Raw genomic sequence first — 19,606 nt, 5'->3', positions numbered from 1 at the left:
CACATCTCATTCCATGGAGATTGTTTAGCCATGTACCTTCAGTCATGGTTCATCGACTTTGAATATTTGCATAACTTACATGTTAAAGTATTGCTATTTTAATTTCAACATTTGCATTATCAAAATTACAAAAAGGCGAGACATATCTCTGTGATAACAGTTTATCTTGAAATTATCCATGAATGAAGGATGTTGAAAGTAACATAAACTGCCAATTCAGTACACTTTAAATAATCAAACTCTTGTTGTTGTTTCCCATTTATATGAATAAAAAAGAAAACAAATTATTGGTTGACTTCACATCCCCTATTTAAAAGTTTTGAGAGAATGAAGTCTTTAGCAGAAATATTGTCTTCCAGTATAGTAGTTAAACACATTCCCCTTTTAAATGTTATAAAAGAATGAAGTATTTATCATACACATTGTATTCCTGCACAGTAATTAGACAAGCAGTTCATATCCATATGACCTTTGATTTGAACCCATTTGATATGTAACTACACATGCACAGTTACGGATGTAGAAAAAATGTCATAAATGAACAAAAGTCTTGCATGCATTTTAAATTAGAATGTTATTTTCATAAATTGAAATAATAAAAATAATATATTCAAAAATTAGATAACTTCGTAAGAATATTGTAATTCATTTAAATTGCAAGCACATTCTTCATTATAAATAAGAAAATGTGGTATGAGTGCCAATGAGACAACGCTCCATCCAAGTGACAATGTATAAAAAGTTAACAACTATAGGTCAAAGTATGGCCTTCAACACGGAGCCTTGGCTCACACTGAACAACAAACTATAAAGGGCCCCAAAATGACTAGTGTAATACAATGTCTTGATTATTGAGTCAACCTCGTTTGTGTTATCAATGCTTGGTACTGCTAGGCTGTGATGATTATTTGTACCTTCATGTTTAAAAATTCCAGTGATTGAACTATTCTATACTTAAAAAGGTAATTTTGTTTTTATTATTAAGGAGTTGCTTAATCTGGCTGAAATGCTGGGTGATGTTAAACCACGAGGTTTGACTAAAAACCAAGTAACCAAACTACCTGAGAGGAAGTACCAGGTGTGTCCTGGAGAGGAAGTTAAGGAATGTCTTGTCTGTATGTGTGAATTTGAGGATAAGGATCAGCTTAGAATCCTGCCTTGCTTTCATGAATTCCATACTCCATGCATAGATAAATGGATTGGTGTAAGTTAATTTGATTTTTCATTGACCCAAAGGCAGCTTGAGCTATAACAATAACTTCATATTGTTTGCATGTCATTAAATTCTTCAAAAACCTTCTTGTCTTACAAAGCAGAACCAAACTTAAGAATTAATTTCAATACAGAAAAAATAAGGGTGATTGATACATGAAAACCTACACCAAAGTCATAGTGAAATGTTTTGAACGTCTGCTTTACACTGTGCTGTTACGTACTTGAATACACATCTAGTATGAACAATATCAAAAAGTAATGAAACATTTGAAAAAGAAATACTGTTTATATTTCCAGTCTTTTAATGAACCAGTCAGTTGTTACTTTATCCTTTAATATGTACTACAACATGTAATAACAAACTAATGATTTTTTGTCTCACCTTGACAGAGTTAAAAAACGAGACATAGGTATGCGGTTCCAGCATCTGCAACATCAACAATGTATTAGTTTGTGATAAGGTCAGTTCATGGGGAATCACTAGTGGTAGGTCAATGATATTTGGTATGCAGCTGTATTGGCGTTGGCACATCTCATTTCTATGGAGATTATTTGGTCTATTGACTTTGAAACCTTTGCTTGGTTTACATGTATTCGTTTGTGATTAGGTCAATTTATGAGGAACCACTTGTGGTAGGTCAATGATATTTGGTATGCAGCTGTATTAGCATTGGCACATCTCATTTCTATGGAGATTATTTGGTCTATTACCTTTGAAACCTTTGCTTGGTTTACATGTATTCGTTTGTGATTAGGTCAATTTATGAGGAACCACTTGTGGTAGGTCAATGATATTTGGTATGCAGTTGTATTAGCATTGCATAACTTAGATGTTAAAAGTATTGCTATTTTAAAATTCAACATTTGCATCATACTATCAAATTGATGAAAAGGTGAGACATATCTCTGTGTTATCAGTTTATTTTTCATATGTGTTAAAAATCACATCATAAGTCAAGACACAGATGTATAAACCTGATGTGAACAAAAACTTTGTTAAAACCTTTAATTTCTTTTTTTTTCTAGGTAAATGCTACATGTCCAGTTTGCAGAGTAGTGGTGAATGTTTGAATGTGTTCAGATAAGGAGAATGTGCAATGATGGAATACAATAATCTGTATATAAGTGTGTTACTTTACATGTCACAAGAAGTTCAAATAGACACAATATCAAGTCATTACATATTCCTTTGTATTTTTTTTTTAAATGTGATGCTAGACAAATGTATAGTAGAGTAATCACACATCCATGTTTAAATCTCCTATTTTTGTTACATCTCAATCATTTGAAATGCATCCTTCGAGGGGTACACAATTCTTCCAAATCACCATGAAAGACTAAATGATTGTATACTATTGTTATAAAAGATAGTATATACATAAATGTTCATTTAGTACTATTATTTGAGGAATTTTACAGAAGGATGAATATGATTGAATTCCTGAAAACATGGAAAACATGGAGCATGTTCAAAATATTTTTGAACCAAAAAAGTACAACAGAAAAAAGTACCAACTGGAAATAAAGTAATAGTACAATTCAGTACTGTAGAATTGCAGTTCAATAGTTTGCTAGTAAAAGTACTACAGTGGTTTGCTTCCTTTACAGTACTTCAAAGTTGGTGCACTTAAGTAGTACATGTAGAAAAATATCTGTGTACTTGTTACAGTATTTACCATTTAAAAAGGAAATAACCTGTCATTAGCAATAACTCAAGTGAAGAATGTTTTATTTATGTAGTGAATGAACTTGATAGTTTTTATACGCCCATTTACGGGACGTATTATGGTATACTGTTGTCCGTCTGTATGTCCGTCCGTCTGTCGTCAACATGTCAGACAATAACTCAAAAACGCTTTAACCAATTTGCATGAAACTTTGGTGAATTATTTATATCTATTGATGTGAGCTCCCTTTAGATTTTTATAAATTTTAGATTTTGTTTTTCCGAGTTATGAGGTTTTATTCATTAAAACAAGGGGATTTTCCAGTTTTCAGACAATAACTCAGAAACACTTTCGCCAATTTGCAAGAAAAGTTATGGGGTTTTATTCATTAAAAAGGGGGGATTTTCCAGTTTTCCCAAAAATAACTCAAAAATGCTTTGAGCAGTTTTCATGAAACTTTGGTGAATTGTTTATATCTATTGATGTAAGCTCTCTTTCAATTTTTAAAAATTCTAGATTTTATGTTTCCGAGTTATGGGATTTTATTCATAAAAAAGGGTTGATTTTCCTGTTTTCTGACAATACATGCAATACCTTTAAAGTGCTTCGAGCAGATTTCATGAAACTATGGTGATTGGTTGATATCTATTAAAATACCTCCCTTTAGTTTATTATAAATTTCTGAAAAGACATTAAGAAGTTATTGAACTTTACTCTTTAAAAAAGTGACGGTCGTATCATGCGCTCATGGCGCAGCTGTTTATTAGGTATCTGCAACTTTTAGATATCATGTGCATCTCTCTTGTAAAATATTTTTGGTGAAAATTTTGAGACATTTTTCAAACAGTTATAAAAACATTTTGTACTCAATATTTATATCAAGTGATATTCAGAACTCTGAACTGTGATTCAGTTAACTTATGTTATATTCCAAAAGATAACTGACAAAACAAAACAGAATTTCTGTCATGCATTTTTACATGGCCTGGTCTGTTACATCATTAATTTTATCCTTTGCTAAAACACATAATAGAATCTGAGTACAACAAATCTTTGAGAATTAGTTTTTAAAAATTAACTGCCCTCAGAGTAGTATTATTGCAGGATAAATATTGAAAGATATGTGGAAATTTTTTCTCTGCAATGCAGTTTTGTGCAAATTATTGGATAAACTTGGAAGAAAAAGGTAAAAAGTACAATGTGTTATTGAGTTGATACAACAAATATTTTTATTAAGAGAAGTTTTATATTCCTTAAATTAAAATTTGTATACCTGTCTGCTACCAGTTACCGTGAAAAATTCAAAGTTTTTCTCAAATGTTTTTTTACAGGAACTCCTGTTGAAAACATTCTTTTACCATAAAATGGTTACCAAAAGTTAAGTTAAACACCATGCACTCAATCCTTCAATCATCTAGATCTTATAAAGGACGAATATTGGTAAACTAGTGTGCTGATTTTTCTGTAAAAAAATTATGGTTGCGAAGACCAGTTACAATCATTTAAGAATCTACACACTAAATGATAAATATTTCCACTTTTTATGAGTATTTATGTCATATAATGTTTTTCTGTAGTAAGACGAGAAGGCTCTTTGCTAGATTTACCAAGCACATAGTCATTATGTCCACATATTCTAAATCTTTTCTTCCTTTTGCAAAGTCTGAACTGGTCATAAATAATGTCACTTGAAATCAACATAATATACCGTATTGAAGGATAGCAAAAAATATGTTTTCAAATTTATAAATCTGGCCTCATTCTTATGAAAATAATTTGTGTTCTTAAACAAGCTTTGATATATTATGTATTTCAAAACAGTAAGTTTCCATTAATCAAGGATGCCATAAAGTAATGACGTCATGTCCCTGCACACGCATCTTCCCACAACATGTTGTAAAACACAAGCTCAGAATTTCGTTGTCTTAATTGGATCAAACAAAAAGTTTTTTGATAAAAAAAATATGTGTCTGAAGATAATAGCAGTATGCCGAATTCATGCAATGCATCCATTATTACAAAAAATGCCTAGTGAAAGTAACTGGAAACTGACAGTAACTGGTCTTTGACCAGTAACATTTTTCCAGCAAAAATACCTTCAGTAATGAAATTAAAAATATAAATTTATCTTTCCCATTTAAAAAAAATTCTGTGAGATGTTTTGCAAGAATGTATGTATTAAATACTATAGTAAATAGTTGTCTTTGTAAGATTTTCAAAAGACTGTTGAATATTTTGAATCATTCTATTTATGATATTTTGTATTTGAATATCCATATAAAAATGTGGAATAGGTAGACTGCTTAGTATAAGAAGTAGTTTATTATTAAATGGAAATACATCTTGCATAATTTGGTACACATAAAACAAATTGTATTTAGAAACAAGCAACTAGTGCTTATATTACCATTTATTTGTCCAAGAGTAGACAACTTATTTCTGAATGATTAAATGTTAAGTATTTTAATGCTAATTTGTTATTGTTCTTTAATATTTTAATTTTAAAAACAATGTACAGGGGTGCATTTTTAGCGCACCTGGCCCAATGGGCCAAGTGAGCTTTTCTCATCACTTGGCGTCCGTTGTCGTCGTCGTCCGTCAACTTGAACAAAAATCTTCTCTGAAACTACTGGGCCAAATTTAACCAAACTTGGCCACAACCATCATTGGGCTATCAAGTTTAAAAAATGTGACGACCCCGCCTGCCAACCAACATGGCCGCCATGGCTAAAAAAAGAAAATAGGGGTAAAATACAGTTTTTTGCTTATATCTCTGAAACTAAAGCATTTAGAGTGAATCTGACATGGCGTTAAAATGTTCATCAGGATTAGATCGATCTGCCCTGAAATTTTCAGACGAATCAGACAACCGATTGTTGGGTTGCTGCCCCTGAATTAGTAATTTTAAGGAAATTTTGCAGTTTTTAGTTCTTATCTTGAATATTATTATAGACAGAGATAAACTGTAAGCAGCAATAATGTTTAGCAAAGTAAGATCTACAAATAAGTCAACGTGACCAAAATTGTCAATTGACCCCTTAAGAAGTTATTGCCCTTTAAAGTCAATTTTAAAAAAAAATCATAAATTTTTGTTATCTTTTACAAGAATCTTCTTCTCTGAAACTACACTGAGACAAGTTTAACCAAACTTGGCCACAATCATCATTAGGGTATTTAGTTTAAAAAATGTGTCCGATGACCCCACCTGCCAACCAACATGGCCGAAATGGCTAAAAATAGAACATAGGGGTAAAATGCAGTTTTTGGCTTACATCTCTGAAACTAAAGCAAAAGTATAATGGTTGCATTATTTCATGCATCAATTGTAAACAAAAATATCAGGTGAGCGACACAGGCTCCTTGGAGCCTCTAGTTTTTTTGTAATGAACAGATGTTGTGAATTTCTTTCTTTTTTGATTTTGATAAAGACATTTTATTATAGAATTATTGATTAGCCAAAGAGGATTTAATTGATTACAAAAGGTACACTAATTTTTATACAACGGCAAAAATTTGCGGTCGTATGACGTTGGCGTCGTCCGAAGACACATTGGTTTTCGCACTCTAACTTAAGTTTAAGTGAATGGATCTCTATGAAATTTTATCATAAGGTTCAATACCACAAAAGGAAGGTTGGGATTGAATTTGGGGGTTATGGTACCAACAGTTAAGGAATTAGGGGCCATAAAGGGGCAAAAAAATAAGCATTTTTGTAACTTCCAGACATAACTTGTGTGTTAGTGTATGGATCTCTCTGACAATGTACCACAAGATTCCATATCACAAAGGGAATGCTGGGATTGATTTTGGGGGTAATTGCCTCAAAATTTTAGGAATTAGGGGCAAAAAACAAGCATTTTTCTAGTTTCATGACAATAACTTGTGTGTAAGTGTATGGATCTTTCTGAAATTGTACTACAAGGTTTCATATCACAAAGGAAAAGCTGGAATTGAGTTTGGGGGTAATTGCCCAAAACGTTTAGGAAAGAGGGGCCAAAAAGGGGCCAAAAATAAGCATTTTTCTTGTTTCCAGACAATAACTTGTGTTCAAGTGTATGGATCTCTCTGAAATTGTACTGCAAGGTACCATACCACAAAGGGAAGGCTGGGATTGATTTTGGGGGTAATTGCCTCAAAATTTTAGGAATTAGGGGCCAAAAAAGAGGCAAAAAACAAGCATTTTTGTAGTTTCATGACAATAACTTGTGTGTAAGTGTATGGATCTTTCTGAAATTGTACTGCAAGTACAGTACCACAAAGGGAAGGCTGGGATTGATTTGGGGGTAATTGCCTCAAAATTTTAGGAATTAGGGACCAAAAAGAGGCAAAAAACAAGCATTTTTCTAGTTTCAGGACAATAACTTGTGTGTAAGTGTATGGATCTTTATGAAATTGTACTACAAGGTTCCATGTCGGAAAGGGAAAGCTGGGTTTGAGTTTGGGGGTAATTGCCATAAACGTTTAGGAATTTGGGGCCAAAAAGGGGCCAAAAAACAAGCATTTTTCAAGGTTCCAGACAATAACTTGTGTTCAAGTGTATGGATCTCTCTGAAATTGTACTGCAAGGTACCATACCACAAAGGGAAGGCTGGGATTGAGTTTGGAGGTGATGAACCATAAGGGGGTTTCTTTAAATTTTTCCATTTTAAATTGGTTATTTCTGATTTATGTATAAAAGCAAATAATAATGATATGGTTTGAATAGGTAAATTAAAAATGTTCAAGTTCTTAGACCACATTCATTCTGTGTCAGAAACCTATGCTGTGTCAAATATTTAATCACAATCCAAATTCAGTGCTGTATCAAGCTTGAATGTTGTGTCCATACTTGCCCCAACTGTTCAGGGTTCGACCTCTGCGGTCGTATCAAGCTGCACCCAGCGGAGCATTTTATTACCATTGGTAAAATAAATTTCTGATTACTTTTATAGTGCAAATGATACATGTACTTCATATTGGAAACTTTATTCTTATTTTATTAATTTTTTCAAAATTTTCATTTATTTAATTGCATCACTGTACATTATTGATATGTATAGAGGAAATTTTGGGTAAATGATCATTTTGCAAAAAAAAAGAAAAAAAAGAAAAGATGTAATAATGCTGATGTGAGTATGTATTTTTTCATTGTATTACAATAAGTTGGCTATATTATAATAATAAAAGAGTCAAAGGATTGGTATATCTGTCTGTTACTGGAAGTAACTTGGTTCCATTACTGATTTGCCATTTAACATATACTGGTATTCCCTTTTACCATATACTGGTTTTACCATTTACCATATACTGGTTTACCATTTACCATTTACTGGTTTTACATTTCTTATTTAGATTTTTCAATTTTTTTATTTCATGAATACAAATGTATTTTTAAAAACTTTCCAAATATACCTCAGTTGAAAGTAGTATTGCTGTTTTTTATGCCTAAGCCACTTAGCCTTGTCCATGTCTGTTCTTCAATCAAACAGACCATTCTTCACACTGATACGTCTAATGATCACTTACAGATCAAGTGTGTTCGCCTCAGCTGACAAACTAACAGATTTTTTGTTTCTTAATCAAGTCAAAATAAAAGATTCAGATAGACAAAAAAAAAGTGTATGAAAGTTTGAAAAAAATCTTTAAATAGAGAATGTAATGCGGCGTAAAGCAACCAACAATCAATTAAATAGAGAATGGAACAGGGAAGTGTAAAAAAAAACAACAACCTGGTCAAAGAGCAAGAAACAGCCTACTTGCCTTAGAACTTTTGAAAATGTATTTATACATTCAAACTCATAAATAAAAAATGACAATGTCATGACAAAAAATGAAAAATGGCAAAAAGGCAACAGTCTACAACACAAAACTAAAGACTGAGCAACACAAACACCACCAAAAACCGGGGGGGATCTCAGATGCTACAGAAGGTTAGCAGATCCTGCTCCACATGTGGGACTGGTCATGTTGCTCATTTATGTCCTTATTTAGTGAAGTCATTTGTGTACTTTCAGTGGTTATTGGAATATATTTGACTTTGCAGTATGACCCACTTGTTCCACTATTGATCCAAAGTTTATATTATGAGATTCTTGACTTATCAGGTATCTTGGTATCAGGTTAGTGATACAGGCCTTTTGAATCTACCAATTTTATGATTTTTTTTTATGGTCAGGCAAGACAATTTTTATGTTGATGCTTTCATTTTGTTAAGATTCATATCCAACTATTGGTATGCTTGATGCAGATTTTACTGAAAAAAAATGTGTATTATCCATCACTTCATATATGATTCAAAATTCCTTTATTTTTATCTCTTGATTAAAAATGATTTGGGCCTCTTTTGACAAGAATATCTCCTTAATATTGATGGGGAAGTTGGTATGAAGTATAGTATTTTCATTTTGATAATGATATTTTGATATTACTGTATGATAGTTCATTGTGTTAAATTTAGATGTTTTTTCAAAAATCGTGTTATTTATCAAATTCCATGTGTACATGTATGTTCATAAATCATTATTTTGTTGCAATATTAAATGCATGTTTAAGCATTTATTGGAATATTTTGTTTTTCCTTACTAACATGACTAAACAATGCTAAAGCTATATGAAAATAACACAGTGGGTAATGTTGTCCTGCAAGATAATGTTCTGTGCTGGTGATTGGGCCCTGATCATTGCAGGTGGGTCCTAATTCTGCACTGGTAGGTTTGTTAACATTGTTGCAGATTTAAAAAAATGAAAAATGGCAAAAAGACAACACCGAGCTAATTAAACATCTGTTCTGTTGCTTAATATTTATGCGACCGCATTTGTGTCGTCGTCCGAAGACACATTGGTTTCCAGACAATAACTTTAGTTTAAGTTAATGGATCTCTATGAAATTTTTTAAGAAGGTTCAATATCACAAAAGGAAAGTTAGGATTGATTTTGGGTATGATGGTCCCAACCGTTTAGGAATTAGGGGCCAAAAAGGGGCCGAAAACAAACATTTTTCTAGTTTCAGGATAATAACTTTATATATAAGTATTTCGATTGCTCTGAAATTGTACAACAATGTTTAATACCACAAGTAGAAGGTTGGGATTCATATTAGGGGTTATGGGGCAAATAGTTTAGGAATTAAGGGCTGCTAAAAGGGGCCAAAAACAACAATTTTTGTAGTTTCTGGACAATAACTTGTGTGTAAGTGTATGGATCTCTCTGATATTATACCATAAGGTTCCATATCACAAAGGGAAGGCTGGGATTGAGTTTGGGGGTAATTGCCTCAAACAAGTAGGAATTAGGGGCCAAAATAGGGCCAAAAACATGCATTATTCTAGTTTCCTAACAATAACTTGTGTTAGATGTGTATGGATCTCTCTGAAATTGTGCTACAAGGTTCCATACTACAAAGGAAAGAATTGGACTGAGTCTTGAGGTAATTGCTCCAAGGGGGGATTCCAAAAGTCGTGGGGGGGGGGGGGGTCCAATTTTTTGTAAGGAATTCATATTTTTTTCAAAAATTTTCAAATTTCAAATTTTGTAAAAATTTCAAGAAGTAACCTTCAATTGAGATCTCAAAAAACATGTTTAACCCTGCTGCATTTTTGTGTGCCTGTCCCAAGTCAGGAGCCTCTGGCCTTTGTTAGTCTTGTATCATTTTTAATTTTAGTTTCTTGTGTATAATTTTGAGTTTAGTATGACGTCCATTATCACTGAACTAGTATACATATTTGTTTAGGGGCCAGCTGATGGACGCCTCCGGGTGCGGGAGTTTCTCGCTGCATTGAAGACCCATTGGTGGCCTTCGGCTGTTGTCTGCTCTATGGTCGGGTTGTTGTCTCTTTGACACATTCCCCATTTCCATTCTCAATTTTATTCAATTGCACAGTATTGCACAATAGATTTGTAAGATCTTTTACCACATTTATTTTGTGTCAGAAACCTATATTATGTCAAAAATTTGATCACAATCAAAATTCAGACAGTATCAAGCTTGAATATTATATCCAGATTTGCCCCAACTGTTCAGGGTTCGACCTCTGCGGTCGTATCAGGCTGCGCTCAGCGAAGCATTTTATTCACTAATATCTCATTCGGTATATTACAAAGATTTTTGTCTTGCCGCAAAGAAGTTTTTTAAAAAGGATCTTAGGTGTGCTGTTTCTGGCGGCGGTGTCAACAATGTACAGTGGCGGATCCAAAAAATTTTCCCACAAAAGGGTGACCCCGGCCCCTAGAAAAACTTCTAAATCCGCCTCTGATGTATTAGTTTGTTATCAGTTCAGTTTAAGAAGATCCCTTTGTGGTAGGTCAATGATATTTGGATTGCAGTTAATATATATAACTGGCACATGTCATTTCTGTAAAATTCAATGTTAACTAATAACAGACTCAGCAAGTTGTCTTCATCTGTTGGGCGCCCGCTCGAACTCGTGTAATAATTGATATGAATTCCCGCTTCCCGCGGGTCAAGCTAAAAACCAAACTTCGGAACATCCTAATAACATGAATATACGTATACGGAACTCAACAATTTCTATGGAGATTATTTGGCCCTCAGTCATGGTCTATTGACTTTGAAACTTTTGATTAATTTGCATGATTGTGTAAGTTTGTGATTAGATCTACTTACCCTTCTGGAGCACAAGGTTGTTGGGTTCATGCTGGTAAGTCTGTAGTTTTTTTGTTGTTATTTTGTTTGGAAATCTGCAAGTAATCTAAATATGTTAGAGTTACATGCCTTTTACCTCAATACACATTCATGACACAATTTCACTCTATTCCATTTGCTCTCACTGTCTCACAAGCAAATTTGAGACATCTTTTATTTTAATACGGTCCACAAACCTTGAACTTACAGGTATATTATATATCATTTGAAAGATTATTATTTGTTCTTTTTGTTTTGCTCGGTCGTTCATTATTCGTTCCATGCAATTTTCGTTAAATCAAGGTCAAAGGTAAAGAATGAACATTCCTAAATTTTGTAAGACTTAAACAAAATGCCCTTTTCTGGTTCTTGTATGATATTTTTTTCTAAAATCATATGAACCTTATAGAACAGAATACCATAATAATTTATTCCAAATCAAGTGCAAATTAAAATGTGCAACATTTACAGAAAATTGCAAGACTTAGAAAATCCTTACAAAATCATAAAATTGCGCTTTAAAGTAAAATATTTTTTGACGTATCAATATTCATGTCAAAAATCAAATAACTTAATCGTTTAAAGGTGAAGGAATTTTTTACATCATTTTAAACTGCAATTAATATGATATTTGTCAGGAATCAGCCTTCTAATGAGGCTTTTGCAGTTTCATTAAATACCACCATCAGCAAATAGGGATCATTTGCTTGCCTTTATTTAAATAACATATCGATTTTTGTCAATATCAGGAGAAAATAATTAAATAAAAAAACAAAGGATATGGGGTATCCATCCTTGACACAAAATCAGTACATGCACAGCAAAAAAAAAAAAACACAATACTTATTTAAAAAAGGGAAATAAAAGTGTTTAAGGATTATACAAAGTATATACAGTAAAAATCGAAAGTGAAAGGCATGTTAATAAGTTTGTTCTCGAATTGTCGAAGGCCATATGGTTGCCTATGATTGCTTACATCCACTTCATTAGAATTTTGGTGGATAGTTGTCTCATTGGCAATCACACAACATCTCCTTATTTTTATATTGACAATGCATTGGCAAAAAACGAAAAGACCAAAAGACAAACAGCAGTATACAAAACACAACATAGAAAACTAAAGACTGCGCAAAAGGAGCCCCACCAAAACCAGGGGTGTTCTCATATGCTCCGGAAGGGTGCTCAGATCCTGCTCCACATGTTGCACTCATCGTGTTGCTCATGTAAGTACAAACTTATTTTTTTACTTTTACTTAGATCTGATTCGGTAGGTCACCTTCGGGGAAATTGGACGGGATTGTGGTTACGACAATTGGAACATATCCGTTGTCATGTGTGAAAATAGATATTCCATAACGGTCAACCAACTCTTGATGGCTTTCATAAATTTTTCGAAGGGGGAGATTTCAACTTTACCATTTGAAACTCTTGATTTAATAGATTCCATGTGAGCAAAAACCTTCTATCAAGGATATCAAGATAGGTGATGAAAGTCCAGGAATATTGTATCAACTGGGAGATATATACTCTGTATGCAGGTGCTGCTAGGATCTTGCTGCATAGGAATGGAAAGTTCACAATTGGGAAGCTGAAATGAACTAAATGATTAATTATGTATTTAGTTTTTTGAGGGCAAGCTTGCTATTTATGTGGAAAGTTGTTTATTTCTTTGAATATTTAATCATGAAATTACGCCTGTATTATTTCCTTTACACAATATTGCATTTTTAAGACTGTGTTTCTTCAACCTGATATTGACTACATATATAAAAATAAGGAGATGTTATGTGATTGCCAATGATACAACTATACACAAAAGTTCTAATGAAATGGATGTTAGCAAGTATAGGCAACCGTACGCCTTCAACAATGAGATAAACCCATACCATAAAGTCGGCTATAAAAGGCCCCGAGATACAATTTTTTAACGTAGAAGAGCCTTTAAAAAATCTATTGTTTTTGTAGATGGTGGTATTTGGGTTGCAAAAAGCGTGATTATAGTAATTTAATTTGATGTTAATAAATTTCCTAGCAGTAAATAAAATATGTTATTTGGTTTTATAGTTAATGTACAAATATTTAGATTTTTAAGTCATCTTTACCATTTTTACTACAGTTTCTGGAAAAAAGCGCTATTTAATAAAAATTACGTTTATATTTTAATATGCTTTTTATGCGAAAATTAGGTTAAACTATTAAGAATTACAATAGACTTTAAAATAAACTTCAATGAACATGTCTCTATAATGTGTAAAAAAACATCCAAGCAGCAAAATGTATTAAAAAGAATTGGAAAACACCAGACTAAACTTAGAAAATTAACAATTTATTATTGGAATTCCAATTTTTACTAGGAGGATTCCGGATCCTACTTGATTCCAATTTGTATTGTAACATATATATTATAACAAAATAAATGACTTATACTGGCAACATAGATAAAACAAAAAATGTGTGTTAAAAGTGTAAGGAAAATAAACCTATAAAAGGTTTTGGGCCCGCAAGTCCCAACGGCTTCAAACTGTTGCGAAATTGAGTAAAATTAGTATAAAATAAGGTTTGGTCCTATATACACAACCACTTCCGAATCGGACTGCGAACATTTATTGAAATTATTATCCAGATAGTGCCCTGCATCTTTCTCTTTTGCAGTTATCCCTGTCAACCCTCTGAGTGTGCCCGCAATACCTACCAAATTTTTTAAATGTGGTTGAAAAATTTGACACTGGATGTAAGAAAACAACTACAAGTTACTCATAGCAGTCTACAGGATATGAAATTACATATGCCATTTATTCGCCAGCCATCAGATATTTGGTGCATCCGAGTAAGCAGTCCGTCAGTACTTTGATTTTACTAATTTGTTTGCATCCTGAATATGCATGAAATGCCTGCTGCTGAACGTTAAACAAACAAGAAACTACCAATCTCTATAATTTAATTTGGATAATTTTGTTTTTTGTATTATACTTTAATATTTTTAATTCTAAGTACTAAGTCTTCTTGAGTAGTAACTGTTTCCAGTTATGCATCAGTGGTTATATCTACTGTAAGACTTCTTCATGGCTCAGTGATTTTATAGCTAAAAATACGTTACCATCATAAATTCTGAGTGTAACCCCAATTGCGACTAAAAATAAACGTACTCTCACTGGTCCGGACATATACCCCTGTTTGCCCATATTCTCCCATTCCATTTGCGACATCAGTCACACGTGCAAATTATTACAGATTCAACAGAGGAGTGTTTAGTTGTTTGTAAAGTTTTTTGAATAGCTTAATTGCTTTTCATATATTGTGTATATTATTGGAAATTTATTTCCTTGTTTAGTTTGAATTTCTAAACAAATTATTTGTGTTTTTTTGATTAAAGTAAATTTTATTATGGACTTTAATTTGAATAGTCCTTACGTAAATATTCCTGGTTCGGACTATCTCCTGGATGGATCACTACCTTTAAGTCCCCCCCTCCCTCAACTACCAGTACTTTGACCGGAGTTTCGACAACGATGTCTGGTAATGCTACCTATCCGACCCTTTCACATGGTTCGGCCATTTCTTTTTTTTTTTTTTTTTTTTGGGGGGGGGGGGGGGGGGGGTGTACCTACGTCAACTTCGGTGACTCATACTTTATCTAGGCCTGTTAATTCATCGGGTACTATTGGTTCTGTCCCTGGTACAGCTATGGGCTTGAACTTGCCAGGTTCTAGTCCCCCATTATCCTATTGTGGGTATATGCTTCCCAACTCGGGCACCCAACCTTTACCCTCATGGCCTCAGCCACCTTGGACACAGTCTTACCCTTATGGTGGGTTTTTAAGCCAAACCAACTTGGTTTTTGGCCTTATAGGGACAATTTCTATGGTCCCCCTTCTGGGGTAGCTACTGCTCCACCTTTAGCTCCTGCTCCACCCGTAGCAGTATCTTTGACTCCTGCAGTAGCTCCTTCTACCACCGTACCTGACTCTCGAGCTCAATCTTCTAGTTCTTTTGATGGTTTTCAGAAGTTATTTTTGGACTTTGGTGAGTCTTTCAAGGCTGAATTTAGTACTCTATCCAGTCGTATGTCTCTACTGGAGAATAGAGTTTCTTCTCATCAACCTTCTCCAGCTAAGTCTGTAGAATATGATGAGAGGGAGGATGACGAGCTTTCTGTTTCCCCTGGGAGTCATCAAAGGGCTTTCCTCACTGATGAGGATGTTGAAAGTTCTTCTTCTCCCAAGGTATGGAAGACGACCCCTGAGCCTTCTTCTAAGTCAGCTCAACAACCTCCCACCAAGGAGACTGAGGATCCTTCATCCTTGAAGGATCTTAGGGATAAGGTGTATACCTTGATGAGGGATGACGCACATATCCCTTTTACCTCTCCTTCCAAGCCGAAGAAACCTTCTTCAACTTTTGAAGCTTCCTGTGGTATTTCTCAGGATACTGTGACTTCTCACAATTCTTTTCCTGAATCTGGCCATATGGCATTTGCTTTACAATTTATTAATGAAGGTATCGCTAATTCTTCTAGTGAAAAGGTTGCTAATAACAATGTCTCTGGATTTGGAATATCATCCTTTTCTGATCAGGTTAAGTACAAGAATTTTGATATCTTTGATTCTTCACTGGGTAGACTTGTTCCCAGTTGTGACAAATCTCTTTCATCTTTATTGGGAAAAAAGCCAGAAGATGGTCTTCGTCTCACTCAACTTGTTTGGTCAAAGACTGAGAATCTCCTTCGTATTGCTTCTCAAGTTCTTGGCACAGCCGAACATTTTCTAGCTGCAACCGGACATTTGCTTAACAGCGAATATTCGGTTGTTCCAGCAGAAGTACGATCCTTCTTACTTCAACTGGATAAAGCTCTAGGTTCATCTCAGTTGCTTTTAATGGGTTTTATTGCTATTTGCACCCTATCTAAAAGAGCAGAGTTTCTTGAAAACATTTCTGTTGCTGAGTCTTTGAAAGATTCTTTACTGAAATCTCCACTTACTGACAAGATGTTTGGTTTACCCGTACAGTGGTTTCAAGAGGAACTCAGCAAAAATCCTCCTCCAGTCAAAGTTAGTGTACAAGTTAACAATGGCAAGATGTCGGTTAATGCTACATCTAGTTCTACTAGTACTTTTGCTTCAGGTGGTCCTCCTTCTTCTGCTAAGAAAAGGAAGAATAACTACGGCAAACCGCAGAACAAATCCCATAACTCTGGTAAAAGCTCAGGTAAGCCTTCTGGTGGTTTTGTTAAAGGTCCCAAGAAACCTGGGTCTAGTACCTAGGTTCTTGCCCCCTCGTACGTTATTGACAGCTTCCCCAGGGGAAAATTTACAACAAGTTCCTCAAAAATCAATACCAGTAGGGGGAGGTTAAGTTTTTTCCTAAATCAGTGGAAGAAAATTACCTCAGACTGTTATGTGCTGTCAATAATTCGAGGGGGATTAACACTTCAGTGCAAGAACCCACCTCCTCTGTCTGCAGTTCCGATAAGTTTGTCTCATACTCAAGACCCTGTCAAGTATCAACTTCTATCAGTAGAAGTGGACACAATGTTACAAAAATCTGCAATAGAGGAGGTGTCGCTCTTAACTCTGTCTCCGGGATTTTATTCCCGTCTTTTTCTAGTTCCAAAGAAGACGGGAGGAATGAGGCCGGTCATAGACCTATCTATTCTGAACAACTTTCTTATTGTTCCCCGTTTCAAAATGGAAACAATAGATCAATCAGGACTTCAATCCTTCCAGGAATGTGGACTACTTCCCTGGATCTTTCAGATGCTTATTTCCACATTCCCATTTCCCATACTTACAGGAAATACCTTCGCTTCGTTTGGAACAACAACGTTTTCCAGTTCAAGGCTCTTCCTTTTGGCCTGTCTACAGCACCTATGGCTTTTACCAAAATCATGCAGGCAGCTATAGCTCACCCACATTCCCTGTCTATTCAGATTCATTCCTACCTGGACGATTCCCTTCTCAAGGAATTTTGCCCAATCAAATAGCGGGTTCAGACAGATGTGGTCATCAATTGTTTTCTGTCCCTAGGCTTCCTAATCTCCTGGAAAAAGTCAGAGATAGTTCCTTCTCAAGACTTTGTTTTCCTGGGAGAACTTTTCCTAACCAATCTAGGCCTAGTTCTCCCATCAGAAGAAAAATTTACAAAACTATGTCAGAAAATACATTTATTCCTGACGGTTCAATCAGTCACAGCACGTCAATTCTTCCAACTTCTGGGTCTATTGAATTCTCTGGCAGATGTAATTCCATTGGGACGCCTTCACATTCGTCTGCTTCAGTTTTATCGGCACAAGTTATGGATTCCAGCTTCACAAGAATGGGAAGCATTGATTCCAATCACTCAGCCTTTATTTCCACATCTTCAATGGTGGTTAGTACGGGAAAATGTAATGAGGGGCCTATGTCTGTCCCCTCAAGTTCCCAGTCCAACATTATTCACAGATTCCTCCACCCTCGGTTGGGGAGCATATCTGGAGGGGCTTACAGTCTCGGGAGTCTGGAATCCAGATCTTTTGGAAGAACATATCAATGTATTGGAAATGAAATGTCTCCGGTTCCAGATCCAAAATCTTTTGCGGTAGACGCAATGAGCCTATCTTGGAAAGGATTGTTCGGGTACGCCTTCCCTCCTTTCAGGTTTCTCTCCCCAGTATTTCAGAAAATAGCAGGGGAAAATTGCAAGATCATAGTTCTTGCTCCAGCATGGCCGAAACAGTCTTGGTTTCCAGACCTTCTGCGCCTATCATGTGCTTGTTCTTTACTTCTACCTCTGAGACCAGACCTTCTGTATCAAATCAAGGGCAAGGTTCTTTATCAAAATCCAGAAAAACTTCATCTACATGCCTGGCTTCTCTCAGGTGAAGCAGAGCAAAATGGTCAATCTTCTCAGATTGGTGTAGTGAGCGGGAAATTGATCCTTTCCAAGTAACTGTACAACAATTAGCAGACTTTCTAGTTTTCTTTTTGAATCCAAAGGATTATGTCCCTCTACTATTAAGGGATATAGATCAGCTATTTCAAGAACTATTCATATTTCTGGTGGCCCAGATTTGGGAAACAATGAGCATATTTCTCTTTTGGTTCGTAGTTTTAGTCTTGAAAGACCAAGACAAAAAACTTTAATTCCTAAGTGGGACCTTGGACTAGTTTTATCCTTTTTAAAACTTCCTCCTTTTGAACCAGCAGAAACAATAGATTTAAGGTTTCTTTCCTATAAATGCTGTTTTCTTTTAGCTTTGGCTTCTGGACGGAGAAGGAGTGAAATCCATGCCTTCTCTATTTCTGATGCTTGCCTTCGATTTAACAGGGATAAATCTTCTGTTACTCTTTTAACTGATCCTGCTTTTCTGGCAAAGAATCAGATTCCGGATAAGGGTACAGAACCAGTCGTGATTTCTGCACTCCCTAGCGATTCTATTTCTGTACTTTTATGTCCAGTAAGAATCCTTTCTATTTATCTGGATAGAACGAGTAGTTTACGTTCTGTTTCTAACTCAAGACTCTTTATTCCTATTAAAAAAGAAATCTCAGATCTTTCTGTTAAAACTATTTCTACTTGGATATGCAAATGCATATCTTGAGCTTATGGTTCTTCTAAGGTAGAACTTTTGAATAGTTTTAATGTTAAAGCTCATGATGTTAGGGGTATCTCTACATCATGGGCTCTGTTTAACAGTGCATCTTTAGAAGAGGTACTGTCTGCAGGTTTCTGGAGAAATGAGAACTCTTTTATCTCTCATTACCTCCAATATATGGCTACTTTTGCCGAGAGTTTATACTCTCTTGGACCTATAGTTTCAGCACAAAGATTGAACTTTCCTCCTGTTTCTTCTGTTACAGGGGATTCAGCTTTACGTTAGATTCTGTTACTCAGAATTTATGATGGTAACGTACTTATAGCTATAAAATATTCAAATTTTAAAGTAAATTTGGATTTTATTATATAAATACTTACCATCATGAATTATAGGTCCCACCCGCCTCCCCTTCATCCCCTTTCCTTACGTTTCTGTCTTGAGGAAATTGAATGGGAGAATATGGGCAAACAGGGGTATATGTCCGGACCAGTGAGAGTACGTTTATTTTTAGTCGGATTTTCTATCTGACCT

At 34.8% G+C, this 19,606-nt stretch overlaps 1 protein-coding gene across 2 annotated transcripts in view; it reads left to right on the top strand.

Moving 5' to 3' along the window:
* LOC127704334 (uncharacterized) overlaps positions 1-5,351 on the top strand; it is a 54,017-nt gene extending 48,666 nt beyond the window's left edge. For both annotated transcript variants that reach the window (XM_052208348.1, XM_052208349.1), the window contains 2 exons: positions 986-1,204; positions 2,242-5,351. In XM_052208348.1, the coding sequence (XP_052064308.1) occupies positions 986-1,204; positions 2,242-2,286 (264 nt within the window). In that variant the 3' untranslated portion in view covers positions 2,287-5,351. The remainder of the gene's footprint in view (positions 1-985; positions 1,205-2,241) is intronic.
* Positions 5,352-19,606: the final 14,255 nt, after the last annotated feature.

This window comes from Mytilus californianus, unplaced genomic scaffold (assembly GCF_021869535.1).
Source record: "Mytilus californianus isolate M0D057914Y unplaced genomic scaffold, xbMytCali1.0.p SCAF_6, whole genome shotgun sequence".
NCBI classification, from domain to species: Eukaryota; Metazoa; Mollusca; class Bivalvia; order Mytilida; family Mytilidae; genus Mytilus; species Mytilus californianus.
The sequence above is the reverse complement of the archived record's forward strand: the minus strand, read 5'-3'. Positions and strand labels throughout refer to the sequence as shown.